This window comes from Bubalus kerabau, chromosome 13, assembly GCF_029407905.1.
Source record: "Bubalus kerabau isolate K-KA32 ecotype Philippines breed swamp buffalo chromosome 13, PCC_UOA_SB_1v2, whole genome shotgun sequence".
NCBI lineage: Eukaryota > Metazoa > Chordata > Mammalia > Artiodactyla > Bovidae > Bubalus > Bubalus kerabau.
Genome location: NC_073636.1, coordinates 63,616,490 through 63,642,333, shown reverse-complemented (window position 1 = coordinate 63,642,333; position 25,844 = coordinate 63,616,490). Strand labels below are relative to the sequence as shown.

At 37.4% G+C, this 25,844-nt stretch overlaps 1 protein-coding gene across 11 annotated transcripts in view; it reads right to left on the bottom strand.

Moving 5' to 3' along the window:
- Positions 1-25,844, bottom strand: part of CBFA2T2 (CBFA2/RUNX1 partner transcriptional co-repressor 2) — a 148,867-nt gene that overhangs the window by 35,736 nt on the left and 87,287 nt on the right. For all 11 annotated transcript variants that reach the window (XR_008701630.1, XM_055544789.1, XM_055544786.1 and 8 more), the window contains 2 exons: positions 7,786-7,929; positions 4,803-5,044 (listed from right to left, as the gene is read on the bottom strand). Coding sequence is in view for 10 of the 11 variants with exons in the window: in XM_055544786.1 (XP_055400761.1) it covers positions 4,803-5,044; positions 7,786-7,929 (386 nt within the window). In the remaining variant the exon portion in view is untranslated. The remainder of the gene's footprint in view (positions 1-4,802; positions 5,045-7,785; positions 7,930-25,844) is intronic.

Here is a 25,844-nt window from a genome sequence, read left to right as displayed (position 1 = left end):
ATTAAATCTCAGCTCTGGGCACAACAATATGCCAAATCCCGAGAATTCTAGCAAATCTCAAAACGTGGGAGTGGTGTTGGGGGACCTGTGATGCTGCCTCAAAATGTAAGAAACTCAAATGTCCATTGAAAACTATAAACTGTGGTTAAGCTGCCAATGCAGGGGACACGGGTTCGATTCATGGTCCAGGAAGATTCTACATGCTGCAGAGCAACTAAGCCTGTGCAAGACAACTACTGAAAGCCTTGCTCTAGACCCCATGTTCTGCAACAAGAGAAATCACAGCAATGAGAAGCCCATGAATTGCAGATACAGAGTAGTCCCCACCTGCTGAAACTAAAGAACGTCCTTGTGCAGTAACGACAACCCGACACAGCCCCAAATAAATATTTTTAAACAGTATAAACTGTGGTATATTTCTACCATGAAACATTATACAGCAATGATAATGAACCACCACTAATAACCACAGTTATACAAAACAACAGGGATAGAATCTCGCATGATAAAGAAGTCATTTATTACATTTTGCCTTGTATGAAAGTGGTTTCTTCTACACAATACTGAGTAATGTTTTAAAGCAGCAGTTCATAAACTTTTATCGTCTCGTAATCCCTCTAATTATTGTGAGTTACATCTATCAATAATCACTATATCTGAAAATAAAACTGAGAATTAAAAACAATTGTTATGGATACAAACTTTTGTAAGGAAATAAAAACCAAGTCTGCAAACGCATGCCAGACACTACCATAGAACAGGTGGCCCCTGTTCCTTGGATGACGAGAGGGGAGTGCACTCCTGGGATGCATAGGATATCTCCTACAGAGAGCTACTTCTCCAGAATCAGGAAATGTAACTAACCTACCACATACAAAAAAATACAAATAGAAACGTAGACAAAATGAGGCAACAGAAGAATGTTTCAGACAAAGGAACAAAATAAAACCCCAGGAGAACAGGTGATGTAGAGATAGGCAATCCACTCAAGAAAGAGTTCAGAATGATTGTAAAGATAATCAAAGAATTTGGGAGGAAAATGGATACACAGAGCAAAAAGAAGAACTTTTCAAGAAACAATTAGAAAATAATAAAAAACAACCAAAAAGAGGTGAAGAATACAATAACTGAAATGAAAAATTCACTAAAAGGAATCAATAGTAGACTAAATGAGGTAGAATTATCGATAAATGAGCTGAATGACAAAGTACGGAAATCAGTGCTACGAAACAGAAAAAAGAATGAACAGAAATGGAGACAGTGTAAGAGACCTCTAGAACAACATCAAGTGCGCTAATGTTTGCATTATAGGGGACACCAAAGGAGAAGAAAGAGAAAGAGACTGAGAGAATATTAAGAGTTGATAGCTGAAAACTTCTTTAACCTGGAAGCCCAGGAAGCACTGTCCTATACAGGATTAATCTACAGAAAAACACACCAAGACACATTTGTAAACAAAATGACAAAAATTAAAGATAAACAGAGAATATTAAAAGCAATAAGGGAAAAGTAACAAATAACATACAAAGGAACTCCAATAAGGCTATCAGCTGATTTTTTAGCAAAAACTGCTAAAAAAAAAGAGGAGTGGCACAATGCACTTAAAGTGATGAAAAAATTAGGAAATGGAAAAGCTTACTGGTAAAGGCAAATATAAATAAAGGCAAGAAATCATCCATACACAAAGCTCCTAGACGGTGGGGTAGACTAAAGTAGCAACATTTCCATATCCACAATAAGCAGTTAAGGGACACATAAAACAATTAGATGTAAAATATAAAACCCAAAACAGTAATCATGAGGAGAGCAGAGTACAAAATGCAGGGTATCTAAAACTCTTCTGAAAGAAATCAGCAACTTAAAACAAGCATGTGTATACATATATATATAGAGAGAGAGAGAGACACCACCATACAAAAACCTAATGGTAACTGCAAAACAAAAATCTGTAATATATCTACACACAAAAAAGGAATTCAAACACAACAGCAAAGATAGTCATCAAATCACAGAAGAGAACAAAAGAAGAAAGGAAAAAAAGGACCTCAAATACAAATCCAAAAAACAATGAACAAAATGGCAATATGAGCATATATACTGATAACTACCTTAAATGTAAATGAACTCAGTGCTCCAACCAAAGGACAGACTGGCTGAATGGACACAAAAACAGGACCCATATATATGCTGCCTAAGCCTGGCGGGCTACAGTTCAAAGGGTTGCGTACAGTCAGATAGGACTAAGTGACTGAGCATGAGGTATGTGTCAGATCTCGAGACACATATAGACTAAAGAAGAGGAGATGGGAAAAGGTATTCCAAGCAAATAGAAATCAAAATAAAGTCAGAGTGGCAATACTCGTATCAGACAAAATAGACTTTAAAGACTGTGACTGGGAATTACCTAGTGGTTCAGTGGTTAGGATACCATGCTCTCACTGCCGAGGGCTCAGGTTCAATTTCTGGTCGGGGAACTAAGATTCCACAAGGTGAGTGGCGTGGCCAAACCTCTCTCCCCCCGACCGAAAAAAAATCCCCACCAAATATAATGATCAAAGAATCAACCCAAGAAGACAGAACAACTGTAATATATATATGCACCCAACACAGGAGCAATATAAAGGCAAATGTTAACAGACACAAAGAACCTTAATACTCTATTTAATCAATGAACATATCACCCAGACAGAAAATCAATAAGGAAATACAGGTCTTAAGTGACAAATTATACCAGATGGACTTAATTGATATTTATAGGGCATTCCATCTGAAAGCAGCAGGATACTCACTCTTTTCAAGTGCTAATGGAACATTCTGCAGGACAGATCACATGCTGGGCAATTAAAGCATCAGAAAACTGAAATCATATCAAGCATCTTTTAAAACACAAACACACAGAGGTTAAACAATATGCTACTAAACAACCAATGGATCACTGAAGAGATAGAAGAGGAAATTAAAAATTAAAATCTAGAGACAAATAAAAATATGACACCCCAAAACCTATGGGTTGCAGCAAAAGCAGTTCTAAGAGGGAAGTTTACAGTGATACTAATTTACCTCAGGTAATATGAAAAATCTCAATGAACAACCTAAGCTTACACCTAAAGCAGCTAGAGAATAAAGAAAAAACAAATCCCAAAGCTAGCAGAAGGAAAATAGCATAAAGATCAGAGCAGAAATAAATGAAGTGGAGATTTTAAAAGATGATCAATGAAACTAAGATCTGGTTCTTTGAAAAGATAAACAAAACGGATAAACCTTTAGTCAGATTAATAAAAAAAGAGAGATGGCCCAAATCAATAAAATAAGAAATGAAAAAGCAGAAGTTACAACCAATACCACAGAAAGACAAAAGGCTGTAAGAGACTATTAGGAGCAACTATATGCCAACAAAAGGGACAACCTAGAAGAAATGGACAAACTCTTAGAAACTTACAATCTGCCATGTGAACTATGGAGAAATAGAAAATATGAGTGGGCCAATTACCAGTAATGAAATTAAATACGTAATTAAAAAACTCCCAACAAACAAAAGTTCAGGACCAGGTGGCTTCACAGGTGAATTATATCAAACATTTAGAGAAGAGTTAACACATATCCTCCTGAAACTATTCAAAAACTTGCAGAGGGGCGAATACTTCCAAACTCATTCTATTAGGTGACAATCACCCTGATAAAGATATTACAAAAAAAGAAAACTACAGGTTAATACCACTGATGAACATAGATGGAAAAATCCTCAACAATACTAGCAAACCAACTCCAACAATACTTTAAAAGGATTATACACCATGAATAATCGAAATCAATCAATGTAATACACGACATTAACAAACTTAAGAATAAAAACCATATTATCATCTCAATAGACTCAGAAAAAGCTTCTGATAAAATCCAATATCTGTTTATGATTAAAAACTATGTCTACCAAAGAGGAAAGTGGGAGAGGGACAGATTAAGAATTTGGGGTTTACAGATACACACTATTATGTATAATACAGATATACAAACCTCTCTGCTACATAACTTAATAAAAGAGAGCTGGATTCTTCTGCATTTAATGTGTTGCAATATCCTACGTCATATAATCTCTAGAAAATTTCATTGAACAGTCATGAGAGAATTAAGAGTCAAAACGTAAGTAATACTTTAATATTATCATGAAAATGCTTTTGATCTCCTGGGCTTCCTGAAAGGTTCTTGAGAAATCCAAGGGGTCACTAATTACACTTTGAGAACTGCCAAGTTGTGTGAATCATCTTTATCACATAAGAGGCTAATATGCAGGAGCACAGTGTGCTTTTAGTTGAGGTAAATCTTGAGGAAGTCAATTTACAAACATTAAGAACTGGTAGCTCTTCTCTTACATATACTGAGAGGTGAACCCTCCCAGGTGTCAATGTAAGAAAATCTCTAACTTATAGTATGGATTCGTCCCTCAGAATAGGTAAAAAAAAATTATGTGTACCTTGAAAATCCTAAAGAAACTATTTGTATGAGGAAACAATGCACCAGGCACTGAATATATTATTAAGTAACAAAACTTAGTGGAACCTCAGTGGATCTCTTGAAACTCAGTTTTAAGACAAATTCAAAGTTGCTTAAAGGAATTAAATTGATAAACATTATCCACAACTGAAATCCATGATTCAACAATATTCTACAAATTAATCTAGACTGTAGAATTTACCACACTGCTACAAGTTTGGGAATGAGGAGAAGTATGCACAAATTTCTCTGCTGGCTTCAGTTCTGAGCCACATACTCAAAGCAGTCATTGACAGTGATGCCATACTTACCACCAGCGCTAGAACAAGAGTCCGCACCTTCTCCCCAATCTCAGGTGAGATGTCATTGCCAAACTGCTGCAGAGTGGTGAGGAAGCGTTTCAACTTGCTGAGCTGCCGAGCACCACAAGTGGCTGGCAACTGTTGGTTAGTTAGTGCAGATGATGTGGAAGAGGCAGGACCGTTGCTGAATCTTTGTGGTGGTGATGGGGCGCCGTTAAGGGTAGGAGGAGAATGGTTGATGCCATTGCTCACTAAAAGAAAAACTTGGTTTAAGTGCAAATCACAATGATCCCTGTTAATTTCTTATTTTTGCATTCTCTTTCATTTATTGATTTGAATTTGGTAATTCACATGATAAAAGCATATAGAAGACACTGATTCAGCCCTCAACAACACTGCTTTACAATGAGACAGACTGCCTGATAAAAAACGGTAACAGAGTAACACAGACATGTTAAGAGAGGAGTGTTGAGAGCCACAAGAGCAAAGAGAAGGGACATCTAACTTCTGCAGGTGTTGGGGGTGGGGAGGAAGGGTAGCTTTTAAGACTTCTTGCAGTGGGTTGCATGAGCAGAATCTGGTAGAATCCTATTTCCAACAGGACATTGATCCCAACTTCAGACTCCCAAAGAAGCAAAGCGGTCAATTAAATATATAGCACTTGAACAAGATTATCAGAAAGCAGAGAGTTGCGTTAATATGATATTTTTTTTTCCTACCCCATAGGTTTATTGACTTATTCCTACAATGAGATATATATGTATCTCTTTGACCATTCAGAATATTCACGTTCATCAAAATCTGTTTTTCTCTGCCATGATAGTGCCAAGCGTCTTCTAGATACCATATGGGATACTTCCATTCTATATTTCTGCTCTAATGATAATATATGTGATTAATTAGTTTTCCTATTTGCCCGTTGTTCTGAACACTGATTTCTTGTAGTTTTAATCTGGAACACAGCTCTAGAGCTATGGTCTTGGAGGCAAAGTCCCTTCTTCCCTAATGAATGAAATAAATATGCCTAAGTGTCAATAGATTTTTATTTAGTCATTTCCAGGCCTGAAAATTTAGCAAAATAAAACAATGTCTAAAAACACATCACCTGTATTAAGAAGCATTATTTGACAGACTGTGTGACAGAGGAGCCTGGCAGGCTACAGTCCATGAGGTCGCAAAGAGCTGGACATAACAAAAGCGACTCAGCACGCATGCATGTTGCTCCTACTAGATTTCATAACTTTTCTGTGCTATGTACATGTGCCCCTTATTTTACTTACCAAATTATACTTAGTTCTTGCTATATTTGCACTGCCTTGAAAGACTGTCCAATTCTTGTTAAATATACATCTGTGTATATCATAATTAGCTATCAAAGCGTATATTAAAATGTTGCTAAAAGGCTCACTGCATAAAGGGTTAACAGGCTGAGGAAAAAGATGGTGATCTTTCTACTGTCTTCCAGGAAAGGACATTAGAGCTACTACTGGCAAGGAAGGTTTAACACTCAACCTCAGCAATTCAGAAAATTAGCTGCAAAGGTGTTCACAGAAAGGCCCATTGCTACTGGAGAGCTGCCCTCTTTTGAAGCAACTCATAAATATAATACATTACCATGCTTTTGGCCACTCTGATACTTACTTGGGCTGTTTTACAGCCCAAGTAGGTGATCACATTTTCTGAAATAACACATATTCACCACTAAACAGTCAAGCATGGAGGTCAAAAGGGCTCCATTTAGTTACACATACAGATACACATAGAATTCTAGAGTGTGTATCTTGAAATCTGAATGATAGTCTAGATTTAAATCTGCTTCACTTCAAAGATAGTACCTTTATCTAAGGCTGTTTAACTGTGAGATAAAATTACAGAAATTAAGGGGAAAAGATACCAAACTTCATATCATAAATTTTGGCTCAAATTGTTCCAGTTGCCAGTTACTTAACTTCAAATGTTTTGGGACCATAAATAATTAAATCTTCTTTTTAAAATTGAGGTTTTAGGGCTAAATTTGTTACAGGGTTTGGGGAAATTCAGCTTTAGTAGATAGTACCAAAAAACGTTCTTATAAAAACAATGTATTGTTCAAGTTGCTTCACACATACTCTCACCAAGACTTGATGTTCTATTTCATTCTGAACATTCTTGTGGGTGTACACAGTACTACATTGGTTTTAGTTCCTTTTTGACTAATAAGGCTGAGCAACTTATTATACATTTATTGTCTTAATAGGATTGTTATGGACTAAATTATATCACCCTCTCAAATTCCTGTGTTGAAGTTCTGACCACCAGAGTACCTTAGAACATGACTGTATTTGGAGACAGGGACCTTAAAGGTTAAATGAGGTCATGAACCTAGGTCGTAATCCAACATGACTATTGTACTTATAAGAAGAGGAAGAAGCATCAAGGATGCACACGCACAAGGAAAGGCTATGAGAGGACAGAGCAAGAAGGCAGCTCTCTTCAAGACAGAGAGAGACCCTCTGAAAAAACCAATCTGCTGACATCTTGATCTTAGACTTCTAACCTCCAGACCTGTGAAAAAATAAGTTTCTGTCGTTTAAATCACCCAGTCTTTGGAATTTTGTTAAAGCAGCCCTACTAAACTAATAAAACAATCATTTTCTTTTGTAAAAAAACCTTACCATGACATTCGTGGAGCAGTTCAGTAATTTTATAAAATTTACTTTGAATCCTATGAACCAGTATAATAATTGAAAATTCATCCTTTTAGAGTCAAAGAAATTAAAATAGATACTTTTAAGTCAAAAATATGAAAACAAAATATTTATACTACTAAATTTCCAAGTACCTGAAAGAGTTATGTACTATTCTCTGAGGGAAAAAGAAACAACCAAATATATGTGTGTATGTTAATAGCCATTAAGAAAATGTTGAGTAGTGAATATAGAAGACTTAATGACATTCATTTAGATCCAAACGTCACTGTGAACCACAAACCCAAGCAACTAAGAGGTCTCACGTGCTGTAGGAGTGAACGACACGGGCCTGGGTCCTCCGGGATTTATTGGTGGAAGGGGCGGCATGGTGGGAGGGGAGGATCTTGACTGTATCTTCACTTCCACAGGAGATCCAGGCATCGCTGGCACCCTTTTGTCAGCACCAACTGTAAAGAATAAAAGGAATGGAAGTCAGAATTTTCTATAAGATAATAAAAACAGTGACAACAATCTGAAATATTATGTTGGTGCAAATGTAATTGCCATTTTTGCATTGTTGAAATTTGCTGTTTGATAGTGGAATACAATGGCACCCCACTCCAGTACTCTTAGCTGGAAAATCTCATGGATGGAGGAGCCTGGAAGGCTGCAGTCCATGGGGTCGCTGAGGGTTGGATACGACTGAGCGACTTCACTTTCACTTTTCACTTTCACGCATTGGAGAAGGAAATGGCAGCCCACTCCAGTGTTCTTGCCTGGAGAATCCCAGGGACGGGGGAGGAGCCTGATGAGCTGCCGTCTATGGGGTCACAAAGAGTCGGACACGACTGAAGTGACTTAGCAGCAGCAGTGGAATACATTCTTAAATTAATGAACACACAGTGCAGGGGTGGATCAAGTTTTGCAAAGCAGACGAGAGCCTTGAAGATGAGGAGTGCAGTGGCCAGCCATTGGAAGCTGACAACGACAACTGAGAGCAATCAGTGAAGCTGATCCTCTTGCAACTACATGAGAAGTTGCCCAAGAACTCAACGTCAACAATTCTATGGTCATTTGGCATTTGAAGCAAATTGGAAAGGTGAAAAAGCTTGATAAGCAGGTTCCTCATGAGCTGACTGCAAGTCCAAAAAAATCACCATTTTTTGAAGTGTTGTCTTCTCTTATTCCACACAATAACAATGAACCATTTCTTGATTGGATTACGACATGTGACGAAAAGAGGATTTTATATAACAGCTGGTGATGAGCAGCTCAGTGGTTGGACCGAGAAGCTCCAAAGCACTTCTCAAAGCCAAACTTGCACCAAAAAACGTCAGAGTCACTGTTTGGTGGTCTGCTGCCCGTCTGATCCATTACAGCTTCCTGAATCCCAGCCAAACCATTACACCTAATAAGTATGCTTAGCAAATCGATGAGATGCACCGAAAACTGCAATGCCTACAGCCGGCATTGGTCAACAGAAAGGGCCCAATTCTCTACAACTTCCGACTGCACGTTGTACAACCATTGCTTCAAAAGTTGAATGAATTGGGATATAAAGTTTTGCCTCATCCTCCACTGACCTCTTGCCAACCAAATACCACTTCAAGCATCGATAACTTTTTGCAGGGAAAAATGCTTTCACAATCAGCAGGAGACAGAAAATGCTTTCCAAGAGTTGGTCAAATTTCGAAGCTCGGGTTTTTCGGCTACAGGAGTAAACAAACTTCTTTCTCTTTGGCAAGTATGTGCTGATTGTAATGGTTCCTATTTTGATTAATAAAGATGTGTTTGAGGCTGGTTACAATAATTTAAAATTCATGTTCTGAATCTGTAATTACTTTTGTGCCAACAGAATACCAACATATCTACCTAGAGGACTAAGAAGTTATGAAGATGATTACTTAGTATAATAGGCTGAATGGTGGTTGCCCAAAATATGTTCACCTCTTAATTCCTTGACTGTGAATGTTTCCTTATTTGGAAAAAAAAGGTCCTTGAAGACATAATTAAGGATCTTGAGGGAAGGAGATTATCCTGGATTATCTGAGTAGTTTCTAAATCCCATGTCCTTATAAGAGGAGGGAAAAGACAGACAGAGGGAAGTCTACCTGAAGACAGACCTAGGCCCACAGAGAGAACACCATGTGACAATGGAGGCAGAGATTGGAATAGTGCCATCTGCAAGCTAAGGAATGTCAAGAATTGTCAGTAACTACCTGAAATTAGAAGACAAGGATAAAAAAGATTCTTTCTCTGAGGCCAAGAATGAATCAACCCTGCTGATACCTTGATTTTGGACTTCTGGCCTCTTGAACTGTGAGAGAATAGTGTTGTTTTAAGTGACTCAGCTTGTGGTACTTTGTTATGGCAATCCTATGAATCTAAGACAAGGCAGCGAGGTCAAGGGATTATGTGACACAAAGGTTAACAGTGAGAACACTGGCTGGGAAAGAAAGAAACGAGCTTATGAATTCAGCTTATCTCAACTGCATTCTTTCTTGACTTCTAATAAATTAATCAAAGTAGTGGGGAGTGGGTAGCTAATTTGGGACTATCCAGACAAGTGAACATCAATTGCAATAGAATGGAAACAGAATCATAGTCGACTGTATATAAATTACTATGGATGATGAAATACATGTTTATATATACCAACTATTCTAAGTATGAAAGAAGAGTGGAGACAACATCTCTGATACCAGGCATGTCATTTATGATGAGTGTCCAAAAAATAAAATAAAAGTAGCTGCTGCTGCTGCTAAGTCACTTCAGTAGTGTCCAACTCTGTGTGACCCCATAGATGGCAGCCTACCAGGCTCCCCCGTCCCTGGGATTCTCGAGGCAAGAACACTGGAGTGGGTTGCCATTTCCTTCTCCAATACATGAAAGTGAAAAGTGAAAGGGAAGTCGCTCACTCGTGTCCGACTCTTCGCGACCCCATGGACTGCAGCCTACCAGGCTCCTGTGTCCATGGGATTTTCCAGGCAACAGTACTGGAGTGAGGTGACATTGCCTTCTCCAAAATAAAAGTAGAGGTGACCCTAAACACAGGCTACTTCATTCACAAGGACAATTTATAGCTGTTTGACAATACTCGATGGCAACAAATCCCAGAAAATCAGATTGGGTAGATTAAACTTGACATTAGAATTAGGTCTGAGCTAATATGAATAGGACTTGAAGAGTAATGTTCTAATACCTTCAGAGGGTTATTTTTCCCATTAAAGGAAACTTGTTACCTACTTGGTTAAAATAGGGTCAGGGCTACCATAATATCCTTTAAGTTGAGCTATGTTCCTCTCAGCCATTCCAAGCTTTTCACTTAAGTACCATGCACTTATTCTCCAATAACTGCTAAATTCAAAGTACAAGAAATAGAAAAATGAGAATGTTACATCAAAGTTTTCCTTCACTGAGATCATAGTTATAAATACAATATATCTTAAAAGCATTCATGACATTGGCAAAAAGGCAAATCTTTGTACACTGAAGGGCACGTTCTCATGAGGAAAATATCCCCCCAAAGAGTTTTTCTACTTTAGTTTGCAATGGCCACATTTTGGGGAGAGAGAAAATGAATATGTACAGTCAATCAGGGTAGCAATCCCAAGTTACAAATCCCGTGACAAAAAAAGTCCTCTTTGAGAGCCATGTGGGCAACACTCTGCCAGCCCTTCCATCTCTCTGTCCGGGACATTTTCACGATGAAATTGATGGTAGTCCTGTCTGATTAGTGGACTAATTAGCTATCACGTTTGCCTTTTTCTTCCTGACAGTGTTTTCTCAATGCCCTTCAGAGCGCAGTTGACATGCTTCCAGCTCTTCCATCTGGGCCCAGCTTTCTGGAGGGTGAGAGGAGAAAAGAAGGAAGGAGCTGACAGTTGTCTCGCACTGTTGTGTGTTGTGTACAATGTGCAACAACCTAGAGGGAGCCTTTCTTCAGACCACCTGCCTCTACAGCAAGGGCGCCAAAGGCCCGAGGAGGCCTTAGCAGTGAGATGTGTTTTAGCACTAAGCACTTGGCAGAACGAAAAACTCAGAGCAGTTTTTATATACCAAGTGAAAGCTTAGAAAATGGGAAAAACCCAAACTCCAGAGTATTGTTTATAGGTTAAAACTACCTATCCTTTATTCACATCACTACTCCCAAACCTGCAACACTAGTGATATGCCTCAGGTTTCAAGCAACAACGCTGTCTAGTCAGAAGAGTGTGGGTACAGAGATGGAAAGGTTTGGTGTGAACCGTCATTCTAACAGCCTGCATGAATTTTATTAAATCACTTCACTTTTCTGGGCCTCATTCTGTTGTAAGGATTAGAGATAATGCTAGTGCTGGATATAAAGAAGCTATTTTAAGAAAAAATACTAATAATGATTAGAAAACATGAAGACTAGTGCCTGATTTTATCACTTAACTCGCCTTGTGACTATGTCCAAGTTAATACTGACATTTGTTCCCCACAGAAAATGAGTATACGATCAACAGTCCATGCGACCTCAGTGATATTGTATGGAAAAAAAATCTAAGAATTAACAGTTGCAAAAGTACCAAGTATAATGTAAGATGATATTGTGTTGGAAGCTGGGCAGCAAGACTGCACCTGATAACATGAGAGCTCTATCCTGGTTCATAATCTGATAAATGCAACAGTTGTTCAGATGGTGGATAAGGAGTATATTCCAAAGTAGGCATTTTAACCCTCTGCTTGGTGGCCAATCACTTTTAGAATGACATCATTTCTGAATTTTTTTAAAACTGATGTTTTATAAAACATCCAGCTGGATCCCTTGAAAGAATCAACCATATTTTGAGCTCTTTTCAATTCCAGAGAACGTTAAAGTTCAAACAGAAGAAATTCTATTTTCTTAAGTGTGACTTGAGCCCATAAACACCACTGCCTGAACCATTAAAGAGACAAAGTATTCAGTCCTAGAAAATTAAATTAACCCTTAGTTTTATCAGAAAGGTTCAACTAGATCTTAAAACACAGATTCTAAAGTTCAAAGTAATTATTCAGTCACTCTATGAGTTTGTGCTTTGATTATTTAAAATATCTGGATATATTGGAAATGTGATCACATGAATTTGCAAAATCACTGATGGTTCACCACCTAACAACATAAAGCCAAACAACTTAAGCTAAAGAAGAAGGACAAACACGGGAAAATATGTCTGGGTAATGATTTTACCCCTCCATTGTGAAAGATGCTAAGGAAGTCACGAAAACAGAAAACTGACAGAAAGAAAAAATAATAAACAGTTCTCTGTGTGAGGGTACTGTGATACTTCCCCCCCACATAAGAAGTTGAAGAATCAAACATGAAACTAAAGGGCAGAATTATTCTGTAGCTTTAAGAGAAAGTAATGCTAAACACAAACATCCTGTGTAACTAAGTCCTACTTGAGAAGAATCCTGTATGATAAACTGCCAACAAATGAGGGCATTTACAAGTCATTATAAACTGATTTTCCATTTTTTTTATTACAGTTTTTAAAAAATTACTTTCAGGTTGATGAAGGAGCAACAAATACAAGAAGTATAAATAAGAGAGAAGACAAATGCCAACTATGTGAGGGGAAGGAGTGCCCACAAACAACTGGAAAGAGGTGGAAACCCCAGAGCTGCAAAGGGGAATGAACTTAAGGTGAAAGAAGGTGAGCTTGATAGGAAGATGCTCTATCACTTACTTGCTGTGTGACTATGGTTTCTGTGACATATCCCCTCCCAATAACCCTGTTAATGATTTTACTTGGCCATTGAGATGTTAATCTATGCTAAGTTCTGGAGAGAAGATATGGTCAAGTGCTCTTGATTATCATCTCTGAGAAAAATAAGCTGAATATAGATCTTACTATACTATAGTTATACTTTCTTACCATAAAGAAAGCTGAGCACCAAAGAATTGATGCTTTTGAACCGTGGTGATCGATAAGATTCTTGCGAGTCTCTTGGACTGCAAGGAGATCCAACCAGTCCATCCTAGAGGAAATCAGTCCTGAATATTCATTGGAAGGACTGATGCTGAAGCTGAAACTCCAATACTTTGGCTACCTGATGTGAAGAGCTGACTCATTTGAAAAGACCCTGATGCTAGGAATGATTGAAGGCGGGAGAAGGGGACGACAGACGATGAAACGGTTGGATGCCATCACCAACTCAATGGACATGAGTTTGAGTAAACTCATGATGTTGGTGATGGACAGGGAGGCCTGGCATGCTGCAGTCCATGGAGTCGCAAAGAGTTGGGACACGACTGAGCAACTGAACTGAACTGAACTGATAGATCTTTCAGATGAATAACACAGGAATACTGATCATTCCAAACAGGGTGAACCAAGGAAGTCATTACCAATTCTTTAAAATAAATCAGATTCCTAACTAAGAAACAACTGTCATAGTTTAAACAGAACTATGGGGGTGGGGCGGGGTGGGCAGAGGTTAGGTAGATAATTTTCTTTTTTGTATGAATAAGCATATATTTGTAGGGTTCAAAAATTAATATATGATATAAAAAGAAATACTCCTTGCTCCTGTCCCTATATACCTCACATCTCACCCAAAACCACTTAAATCTGTTTCTTGTATATCCACCCATTCTTTCTCTCTACAAATGAGCTGATCCCCAAACATCTAAGAGCCTAACCTAATGAGTATGATCTGTAGTTAACTGCTTGCAGACATATGAATAAATGAGCACAAGCAAGAACAGAACCTCTTGTCTCATAGATTTATAAGCCACTAAGGTTTAGCATGGTTTGTTGTAGCATAAAACAATAGGCAACTGATCTATACCACATACAAACTGTATTGCTTCTTGTTTTTTTGTTTCATTTTCTAATTTAACAGCATGTCCTGAAAGTTCTAATTCCACAACTTTTTTTTTTTTAAATAAACAAATGAATGATGGGTGGGAGAGGGATAAACTAGGAAACTGGGATTGACATATAGATACTACTATATATAAATATATATAGTATATTTAAATATCTACGGTATATAGTAAATATATATTGCTAAGTCACTTCAGTCGTGTCCGACTCTGTGTAACCCCATAGACAGCAGCCCACCAGGCTTCCCCATCCCTGGGATTCTCCAGGCAAGAACACTGGAGTGGGTTGCCATTTCCTTCTTCAATGCATGAAAGTGAAAAGTGAAAGTGAAGTCGCTCAGTCGTGTCCAACTCTTAGCGACCCCATGGACTGCAGCCTTCCAGGCTCCTCCATCCGTGGGATTTTCCAGGCAAGAGTACTGGAGTGGGGTGCCATTGCCTTCTCCGGTAAACATATATAGCATAGTATAAATATATACTGTATAACTAATAAGAACCTACTATATATAGCACAAGGAACTCTATCCAATACTCTGTAATGATCTATATGGGAACAGAATCTAAAAAAGACTGTATACAAGTATAGGTATACTTATTCCCTTTGCTGTACAACAGAAACACAACACTGTAAGTCAACTATACTGTAATTAAAAAAAAAATCAACTCATGACAGTTCATTGTGGGAGTGTACCATAGTGTATTCAAACAATTCTCTACTGATATATAACTGAACTATTTGCAATCATTTGTAGCTGAATTTTGAGGTGCTCTAGTTTCTACAATACCAACTGCCCTGTATTTGCAAGACTCTGGGAGAGAGAGAAAGAAGACAGGACCCTGAGTCACAGGAAAGACAGCTATATTTAAATGTGTACAAAATACTAAGAAAATAAAGAAGTAGAAGCATTACTTAATTCATGAAGGCCAGGGAAGTCTTTATAAACCATTAGGTAGTTTACTGGGAAGGCTACATGGGCTGTCCTGCAGCACATCTGGACAAAAAGCATGACGTGTACGGTTTGAATGCTGTCCTAAAAGTGGGTATCAGACCAAGGAAAAATCAGGAAAAAGATTTTCTTGACCACAATTTCTCTTTAACAATTGTCAAGGATAGGTAAATGTTCTAAATGTGTAATCATCAGGTAAGAAACATTTCCAAAACTGACTATTTTAATCTTTTAAAGATCATGGAAAGAACATCAAAATTACTGTCACACTTATAGGCTTATAAGGCTTAAGGATAAGCACTTCCCGTTCTTGTAGCTCTGCCACAAACCTGACAACACATTCAACTTTCTAACAACATGCAGGCTTCATATGCAGTGATAGCCAGGAATAATTGTTTACAATGAGAGATAATTTATTATTTAACAAAAACAGAGTCGTAAGTATTCAGGTAAAGAAACTACTAGAAAGTATTTTACAAGGGACTTTGAAAACAGAACCCAACTGAAACAAAATAAATGCTTTATCATATACTAATGATAAGGATTGAAAAAAACAGATGTTTCCATTCCACATTCATAAATACATTGAAAAATTAATTTAATACATTTCTACAGTTAGGGATCAGCAAACTTTTTCTGTAAAGGGCAAGGCAGTAAATATTTTTGGCATTTTGGGCCATATGCTCTCTGTCACATTCAACTCTGCTGTGGTGGCACAGCAGACAGTATACAAAGAACTGGGCTGTGTTCCAATAAAACTTTATTTGCAAAACCAGGCAGTGGGCCACAGTTTACTGATCTCTACTATGGTTGATTAAAAAACTGGAAAAATTCAAATGCCTAATTCTTAGTTTATTTTTTATTTTATGCCTATAAACCTTTTTGTAAAAAACCACATCCACCAAAGTGGCTCATCTGAATAATGTTTTATTTTCTAAAGCCTGGATGTGAAGAGACTTCTACTATTGACAGTGAAAGAAAATAACATATAAAAATTACTTTAAAACAGAAAAAAAAATTATTTAAAGACAAAACACTAACAACATGAAGCTGAAGAGCAGCAAAAAGGAGGCTAGTTATCTGATGTTCTTCCAAAATTCAGACAGATCTAAATGGAGAACCTCCAAGATGACCAGCATACCTGTGAAGGACCACTTGCTTCATGACTATGCTCATTTCCTTCTTAGTCATCTCACCTTTCCCTGTCTTCAACTAGTGCCATCTGATACCAGAAACAAAGATAACCCAGAACATATAAATAACTCTAACAACTTGATGATAACAAACAACCCAATTTTAAGAATGCACAAAAAGATGTGAAGGAACAATTCTCAAAGAAGATATACAAATGGCTGGTGAGGACATAAAAAGGTGTAAGACATACTAGCCATCAAAGAAACACAAATTGTAACACATCAGCGAAAAGGAACATACTACCATCCAACAACATGGCCGAATACCAGAAGCATTAGGCTAAGTGAAAGATGTCAGACACACAACAAAACTATATACTATAGTATCCTAGTTATATGAAACTTTAGACAAGACAGAACTAGTGACAAAAAACAGATCAGTGCCTGGTACTGATGGGAAGAAACTGACCACAAGGGGCACATTAGGAGGCATGATAAATCTTTTTATGGTGATGGAAATATTCCACATCTTGATGGTAACGATGTTAAAATAACTACATACAACAGCTAAAACTCAAATTTTTTATATTAAATGAGTGTATTTTATTATATATAAATTATCTCACAATAAAGCTAAGAAAATCAGCAAGCCAAATCCAGTAACGTATTTTTTAAAAATTACAATCAAGCTGAGTTTATCTAAGAATGTAAGGATAATTTAATATTAGAAAGTCCAATAATTCACCACATTAACAGATTTTTGAAAAACACCTTAAAAAGAATGAAATAATGCAATTTGCAGTGACATGGATAGACCTAGAGATTGTCACAGTACTGAAGTCAAATATCATGATATCACTTATATGTGGAATCTAAAAAATGACACAAATGATCTTATTTACAAAATAGAAATAGTCACTGATGTAGAAAACAAACTTATGGTATCCAAGGGGGAATGGGGTAAATTGGGATACTGGAACTGACATATACACACTACTAAACATAAAACAATGGCACCCCACTCCAGTACTTTTGCCTGGAAAATCCCATGGATGGAGGAGCCTGGTAGGCTGCAGTCCATGGGGTCGCTAAGAGTTGGACACGACTGAGCGACTTCACTTTCACTTTTCACTTTCATGCATTGGAGAAGGAAATGGCAACCCACTCCAGTGTTCTTGCCTGGAGAATCCCAGGGACGGGGGAGCCTGGTGGCTGCCATCTATGGGATTGCACAGAGTCCGACACGACTGAAGTGATTTAGCATAGCATAGGTATTAACTATGGGAGAAGGCAATGGCTCCCCACTCCAGTACTCTTGCCTGGAGAATACCATGGATAGAGGAGCCTGGTAGACTGCAGTCCATGGGGTCTCTAAGAGTCGGACACGACTGAGTGACTTCATTTTCAGTTTTCACTTTCATGCACTGGAGAAGGAAATGGCAACCCACTCCAGTATTCTTGCCTGGAGAATCCCAGGGACGGCGGAGCCTGGTGGGCTGCCGTCTATGGGGTCGCACAGAGTCGGACACGACTGAAGTGACTTAGCAGTAGCAAACATAAAACAGATGACTAATAGGAACCTACAGTATAGCACAGGAAACTACTCAATACTCCGTAATAACCTAGATGGGAAGAGAATCTAAAAAAGAGTGGATGTATAAATTTAACTGATTCTTTCTGCTGTATAGCAGAAACTAACACAACTGTGTACATCAACTACACTCCAATAAAAATTACTTTTAAAAAACCCCCCTAAATCCACCTTAAGATCACTTTACAATTATAGAAAACCAGTCAATAAAACCCAATTCCATTTATAAACATGAATAAAACTAGAAATAGAACATCAATTCCTTAACTTGATAAAGGGTCTCCTCTAAAAACCCATATACTTATTGGTGAAATATAAGCATCACCTTTCAACTCTCAAAGAAAAAGATGTCCATTATCAATGCTTCTTTTCAATATTTACTCAAGAGTTAAGCCATAGTAGGAATCCCTGGTGGCTCAGCAGTAAAGAATCCACTTGCAATGCAGGAGGCCACCTGCCATGCAGGAGAAGTGGGTTCGATTCCTGGGTCAGGAAGATCCCTTGGAAATGGAAATGGTAACCCACTCTAGTATTCTTGCCTGGGAAATCCCATGGATAGAGGAGCCTGGCAGCCTACAGTCCATGGGGTCGCAAGAGTCATACATGACTTAGTGACCAAAACACCACCACCACAAGTCATGGCAGCAGGGCTGTTAGCCAACCCTAACAGGTATAAGGACTGGAAAGAAAGAAATAAAATGATCCTTTTGCACACACAAGATAACTTTCTATGTCGACCCAAGAGACTCTACCACCCAGTATTAGGAAAAAAAATGCAGGTTTAGCAAGGGTGCTAGATAAAAGCCTAGTATTTTAAAAATTAATTGCATTTCTGGGCTTCCCTGGTGGCTCAGTGGTAAAGAATCCGCCTGCCAATGCAAGGAACACAGGTTTGATCCCTGGACCAGGAAGATCCCACGTGCAACAGAGTAACCAAGTTCGTATGCCACAACTGTTGAGCCTGTGCTCTGGAGCCTGGGAATTGCAACTACTGCAGCCACATGCTGCAACTACCAAAAGCCAGCATGCCCGAGAACCTAGAGAAGCCTTTGCGCCGTAACCAAGAGTAGCCCCCGCTCACCCCAACTAGAGAAAACTGTGCAGTGAAGATGACCCAGAACAGCCAAAAATAAATAAACAGCTTTAAAAATTACATTCCTATGTACCAGCAAATAAACAGTAATTTCAAAAAGATATGAATACACAATTATAAACCACCTAGAAATAAATATAACTCAAGATACATAAAATCTTTATAAAGAATTTAAGTAGACTGAAAGACATGAAAGGAGACAAATAATTGGAAAGATTTGTCATACTTATGGATGGAAAACTCACTATTTTCACTTCATTTTAATTAATAAATTCAATGTAAATCTTATTACATGCCAGCAAGACTTTTGGTGTAACCTGATGAGCAATTACTAAAATATACAAAATTTACATACATAAATGTCCAGCAACAGAGAATAGACAATTGTAGCTTCTTCATAAAAAACAGTGAAGACTGTTAAAATAAGTGAACTAATTAAAGCTCTGTGTATTGAAAAGCTAAATCCCCAAACAGTGTAGCCATACTTGCTCAAGAGTATGTTGTACGAAAAATAGGGACAGTAGGATACTTCTATAAAAACCATTTAAAATTACGTGATGAGGGATTGATTTACATTTACATATGTATATGTAGTAAAGTACTTTTTTAAGCAAGGGAATAATAAACATCAAATTCAAGATAATGATTACTGCAAAGGGAGGAAAGGAATGGAATCAGGTACAGTCACAAGCTGTAGTTCTAACATTTCACTTCTTTAAAAGATCTGAAGCAAATTATAAGACAAAACATTAAAATCTGACAAACAGTGGGTACATGGGTGTTTTTTATACTGTGTTTTTTTCCTATTTTGTAAACTTGAAATATGTCCTAAGAAAAGAAAGATCACTAGCTACAGTCGGGGAAATGGTGAGATCATGATACAGGAAGAGACTAACTTACAAGGTTATTATAGTGGGAGACGACTGTGGCCTTGGATAGGAGCAGCAGTAGGAATGGAAAAATGGGGATAGATTTAAAAAATATTTAGAGTTACAATAAATAAGATTTGTTGACTGTTTAGACAAATATCACATGACAGCACTTATATGTGGAATCTAAAATATGACACAAATGAACTTATTTATGAAACAGAAACAGACTGACAGACATAGTCCACAGACTTGTGGCTAAGAGGGAGGAAATACGGGGGAGGGATGGATTGGGAGTTTGGCAGACCATTGTACAGAGAATGGATAAACAACAAGGTCATACTGTATAGCACAAGGAACTATATTCAATATCCTGTAATAAGAATATGAAAAAATATTTATGTGTAAAACTGAATCATTCTGTTACATAGCAGAAACTAACACAACTCTATAAATCACCTATACTACTAAGTCGCTTCAGTCGTGTCCGACTCTGCGACCCCATAGATGGCAGCCCACCAGGCTTCCCCGTCCCTGAGATTCTCCAGGCAAGAACACTGGAGTGGGTTGCCATTTCCTTCTCCAATGCATGAAAGTGAAAAGTGAAAGTGAAGTCGCTCAGTCGTGTCTGACTCTTAGCGACCCCATGGACTGCAGCCTACCAGGCTCCTCCATCCATGGGATTCTCCAGGCAAAAGTACTGGAGTGGGGTGCCATTGCCTTCTCCAATATAAATCACCTATACTTCAGTGAAAAATAAATTTAAAAACAGGATACTGACTATTTATACACTAAATACTCATTGATACTTTAATAGTTTACTCACATCCTCTTCTTCAAGTTACTAATCAGTTTCTTTGGATTAGTCATAAAGTTAAAGATTTATAGCATGTTTACAAGCTCCTCAGTCTCACCATTTCCCATGTTCTGCAATTTGTCCATATTGTTTCACAGAACATTCTACTTTGCATTTCTCTGGTGATATTTTCAGCCCCCAGTTCTGGACAGCCACAATCAGTCACCCATGTCCATCTTCTATTTACCAAAGCCTTTTCAGTGCAAATCGATTCTCAGGGGAAATATGAATAAGACAACAAAGGAGGGCAGAAAAAAGGACGTGTTAAGAAAGGTGTTACTTCCCTACATTGGAATATTAAAAAAAAAGCGTATGCATGTGTGTTAGGCCACTTCAGTTGTGTCTGGCTCTGTGCGACCCTAAAATGTATAGCTGAATTTTATGGAACTGTTCTTTTTGGCATGTTAGTTTGGCTGTCATAACAAAGTATCACAGACTGGGTAGCTTTAACAACAGAGATTTTTCTTTTCTCACAATTCAGGAAGCCAGAAGTTTGAGGTTTTGTCAGGGTTGTTTTTTTCTGAAGCCTCCCTCCTTTGTATCTTTCTTCTCCATGTGTCTTCACATGTTCTTTCTGAAGACATCTGTGTTTCTGAATTCCCTTCTTATAAGGAGAGCAGTCATATTGGATTAGGGACAACCTTAATAGTCTCATTTTAACTCAATTACCTCCTTAAAGACCCTACCTCCAAATTCAGTCACGTTCTGAAGTACTCGGGGTCTGGACTCCAACAAATACATTTTTACAGTTCAGCCCTTTAATAGTAGAGGAGGTTGAGCAACTTTTCCTGATCTGAATTTTAGTGTTCTCTCATTCATTCATTTGAAAATAGGTGAGTATCTATCCACAAAGTATCCTACTGCTGAGGACAAAGCTCAAGGAACAATTTTGAGATTTTTAGCCTGTGCAACTGGAAGAATGGAGTCGCTATTTTCTGAGAAGGGGGAAAATGTGAAAAGAAGACGGGGTGGGAGGTATAGTTTGAGATCATAACTAACTTAGACATGCCTAGTAGATATTCAAATGGCGATGCTGTACAGGCAGGTGGATATAAAAGTCTGAAAATGAGGCGGGAAAGTGTGAGCTCGTGATTAAATGTTGTCAACTGATGATACACAGATGCTGTTTAGAGCTTGAAATGTTATATTAGAGTGCGTGAGTAAAGAACAGAGGTTCAAGGACTGATTTTTAGGTATTCTAATTTGGGGGATCATGCAAGATGAGAAGAAACTAAAAAAGGAGACAGAAAATGAGCAGCACTGTGTTGTCATTTTGCAGAACTCCTTAAACTTATACAGAACTGCATGTTGATTATATTTCAATAAAAATGAAAAGAAAATTAAGAAAAAAAAGAAAATGAGCAGCCAGGGAAATGGGAAAAACACAGAAGCCAAGTAAAGACTATAATCTTTCAAACTGCAGACACTGTGAGTTTCAAAATTAAATATACAAATACTAATGTAGGAATATATTCTTTTAATAAACAAGAGGGCCCTAATCAAACTTAAAAACTCATACATAGCAAAGGAAAACTTAAGCAAACTGAAAATACAATCAAAGAATGGAAGAAAATATTTGCAAACAATGAAACTGATAAGGGATTAATTTCAAAAATATACAGACAGTTCATACAATCTGACAACAAAAGAACAACCTAATTGAAAAACGGGCAGAAGACCTACAGAGACATTTCTCCAAAGAAGAAATACAGATGGCCAATAGGCACATGAAAAGATGCTCAACTAATTATTAGAGAAATCCAAATCACAACTACAATGAGGTGCCACCTCACTCCAGTCAGAGAGCCCTCATTAAAAAGTCTACAAATAACAAATGCTGGAGACGGTGTAGAGAAAAGGGAATCCTACATTGTTAGTGGGAATGTAAGTTCAAATGTAAGATGCTGTGGAAAAACAGTATGGAGCTTCCTCAGAAAACTAAGAGCAGGATTACCATATGATACAGCAATCCCATTCCTAGGCATATATCCAAACGAAACTATAATTCAAAAAGACACATGCACCTCTGTGTCCACTGAAGCAAGGAAGCAACCTAAATGTTCATTGATAGATGAATGGATAAAGAAGATGCGGTGTATATATACAATGGAATACTACTCAGCCATAAAAAAGAACCAAATAATGCCATTCACAGCAACATGGACTCTCATACTAAAGTGAAGTAAGTCAGAAAGAGAAAGTCAAGTACTATACAATAGCACTTAAATGTGGAATCTAAGAAACAGAAATGGGGACATAAAGAGTAGACTGGTGGTTGCCAAGAGGGAGGGGTGTGGGAGAGGTTTGCATCGGGAGTTTGGGATCCGCAGATGCAAATTGGTACAGAATAGACAACAATCAGGTCCTACTATAGCACAGGGAACTATAGTCGCTATACTGTGATAAACCATAATGGGAAAGAATGTGAAAAAGAATGTATATATCAACATGCCACTTGGCTATACAGCAGCAACTAATACATTATAATTCAAATAGACTTAAATAAAAAATAAAAAAAGAAACACCTTTCAAAACCAAGTATTTAAAAACTTTGCCTTTTGTCAAACCATCAACAAACAAGAAAAAATTACAAAGAAGCCTAGAACAAATATATTATTTGTAGCAAAGATACAAAGGCATTTAACAGACTGTACATAAACCTCATTTCAAAACTTAACTGGAACAAGTCAAGCACAATGGTTAGTGCTTTAGGCCATATCAAACAATTAACATATAATCTTCCTTCCTCTCGCAAATTAAGACTCTTAGTTGAATCAGAATATATAACAAAGACAAAAAGGCTAGTTTGCAGCAAAGGTAGGAAGAAAAGGACAGTCTGACAAACGGACCACATTCCAAACCAGCTGAAGATTTAAGTCTTTGTAGAGTCAAAAGCAGGCTATTGTAGCAGAAAGAAGACCGGGCATTAAACTACAAGATGTGGCTTTGAATCCTAATTGTTCTGCCAATTTATCAGCCATGGGACCTTGTACAATTCACTCCAGAATCCAGTTTTCCTCATCTTTAACATGGGAGGGAGGTGTCGAAAAGCCAGAGAAGTAACAACTAAGAAAGTGCTCTGTTACATGACTCATGTATAAGATATCATTAGACAGCTATCCATCAGCAATGTATTAACAATCATTATACCACTACATGTTGAAAGTAATTGAAGGGTCTCTTCCAATGCTAATGATTTAAAAAATTTAAGGATATGTTTTAATTGCCTGCCAACATCAAAACTGTGTTGATAACCTTAATGCAAGTTAAAAGTAGCAGCAACACAGCTGACTTGATAATGTAAATAAGGAAAAGTGAAATATGGATTGTTGCTTCTCAGCTTCCACAAATGTTTATTTGGAATAATAAAGTTATCTATTCCAACGGCACACCATCTGTTTCAAGTCTCGACCAAGTTAATATTTTTCACATGAACAGAATGACTTAAAATTACATTTGATCAGCATCATGCCTTGAGGTGAAGGTTACCCCTACTATATACAACCTAAAACTCAACCTCTCAAGCTGGAATCAAGATTGCTTGGGAGAAATTTTAATAACCTCAGATATGCAGATGACACCACCCTAATGGAAGAAAGCAAAGAGGAACTAAAGAGCATCTTGATGAAGGTGAAAGAGGACAGTGAAAGGCTGGCTTAAAACTCAATATTCAAAAAGCTAAGATCATGGCATCCAGTCCCATCACTTAATGGCAAATAGATGGGAAAAAATGGAAAAAGTGACAGATTTTACTTTCCTGGGCTCCAAAATCACTATGGACAGTGACTGCAGCCATGAAATTAAAAGACACTTTCTCCTTGGAAGAAAAGCTATGACAAATCTAGACAGCATATTAAAAAGCAGAGACATCACTTTGCCAACAAAGGTCCATCTAATCAAAGCTCTGGTTTTTCTAGTAATCATGTATGGATGTGAGAGTTGGACCATATCGAAAGCTGAGTGCTGAGGAACTGATGCTTTCGAATTGGCTAAGTCAAAGATCTCTCTTGGTAAATGTTACATTGCACTTTCAAGTATGTGGGTTCTGTTCAAATACATTTTGATATTGATTTCTAACATAATCCCACAGTAATATGAGAACAGACACTGAATGATTTTAATACCTTTAGACCAGAAAATTTTTGCACCTTGTTTTATGTCCCTGGGTATGTTCTAGTGTCTCTGAGTTTATAGTCTATGAGAACTTGAATAGAACTTGTATCCTACTGTTGCATGAAAATTGTATAAATCTTAATTATGCTAAATTGGTTCATAGTGCTCTTCAGGTCTACTATATCCTTCTACTTCTCTGTACACTCATTCTATTAATTTTTTTTTCATACTATTAATTTTTGAGAGTTTGATATTGAAGCTCAAACTAAAAGTCTTCATTTATCTACTTAAAAAAATAATTGTAATATATAGTAGAACTACATATAACATTGTTCTATACTTTCCAAGTCTCCTGTAAATGTGTTATTATATTTAAAAAATACAATAATTATGATAATCTCATAATTAAAAAAAGAAAAATTGAAACTAAATAAATAAATTTAATGTTTTTTTTTTTTAATGAAGTTACCAGAAAATTTTGCATTATGTGCCCCCTATTATAAGCCTACATGGCGTGCATTGTATTTCAACTGGACAGCTCTGATGAAGAAATATGACACACCAAGAAAAAACAAACATGGTCTGTGGATTCAGATAGATTCATATTCAAACTGAGGTTCTGTTACTTTTCTAACTCTTTAATAGTAGGAATAGTTCTTCCTGAAAAGTCTCCGTTTCCTTGTTTATAAAATGCTGTCAATACTGTCCAGCTGCTGGGCTGCCGCTGACAAGCGAAAATGAAATAAAAATAGAAAAATCTAGCACAAACTGCATGCCACAAAAAGAAACTCAATTAGAGAGAAATCTGAACAATAATGACCTGGCACTGTTTGGGCTGATCAGTTAAGGGCAGGATAGTTTTGGGAATTCCCTGGTTCAATCCCTGCTTGGAGAACTACAATTCCAGCCCGCATGCCACACAGCATGGCCAAAAAAAAAAAAAAA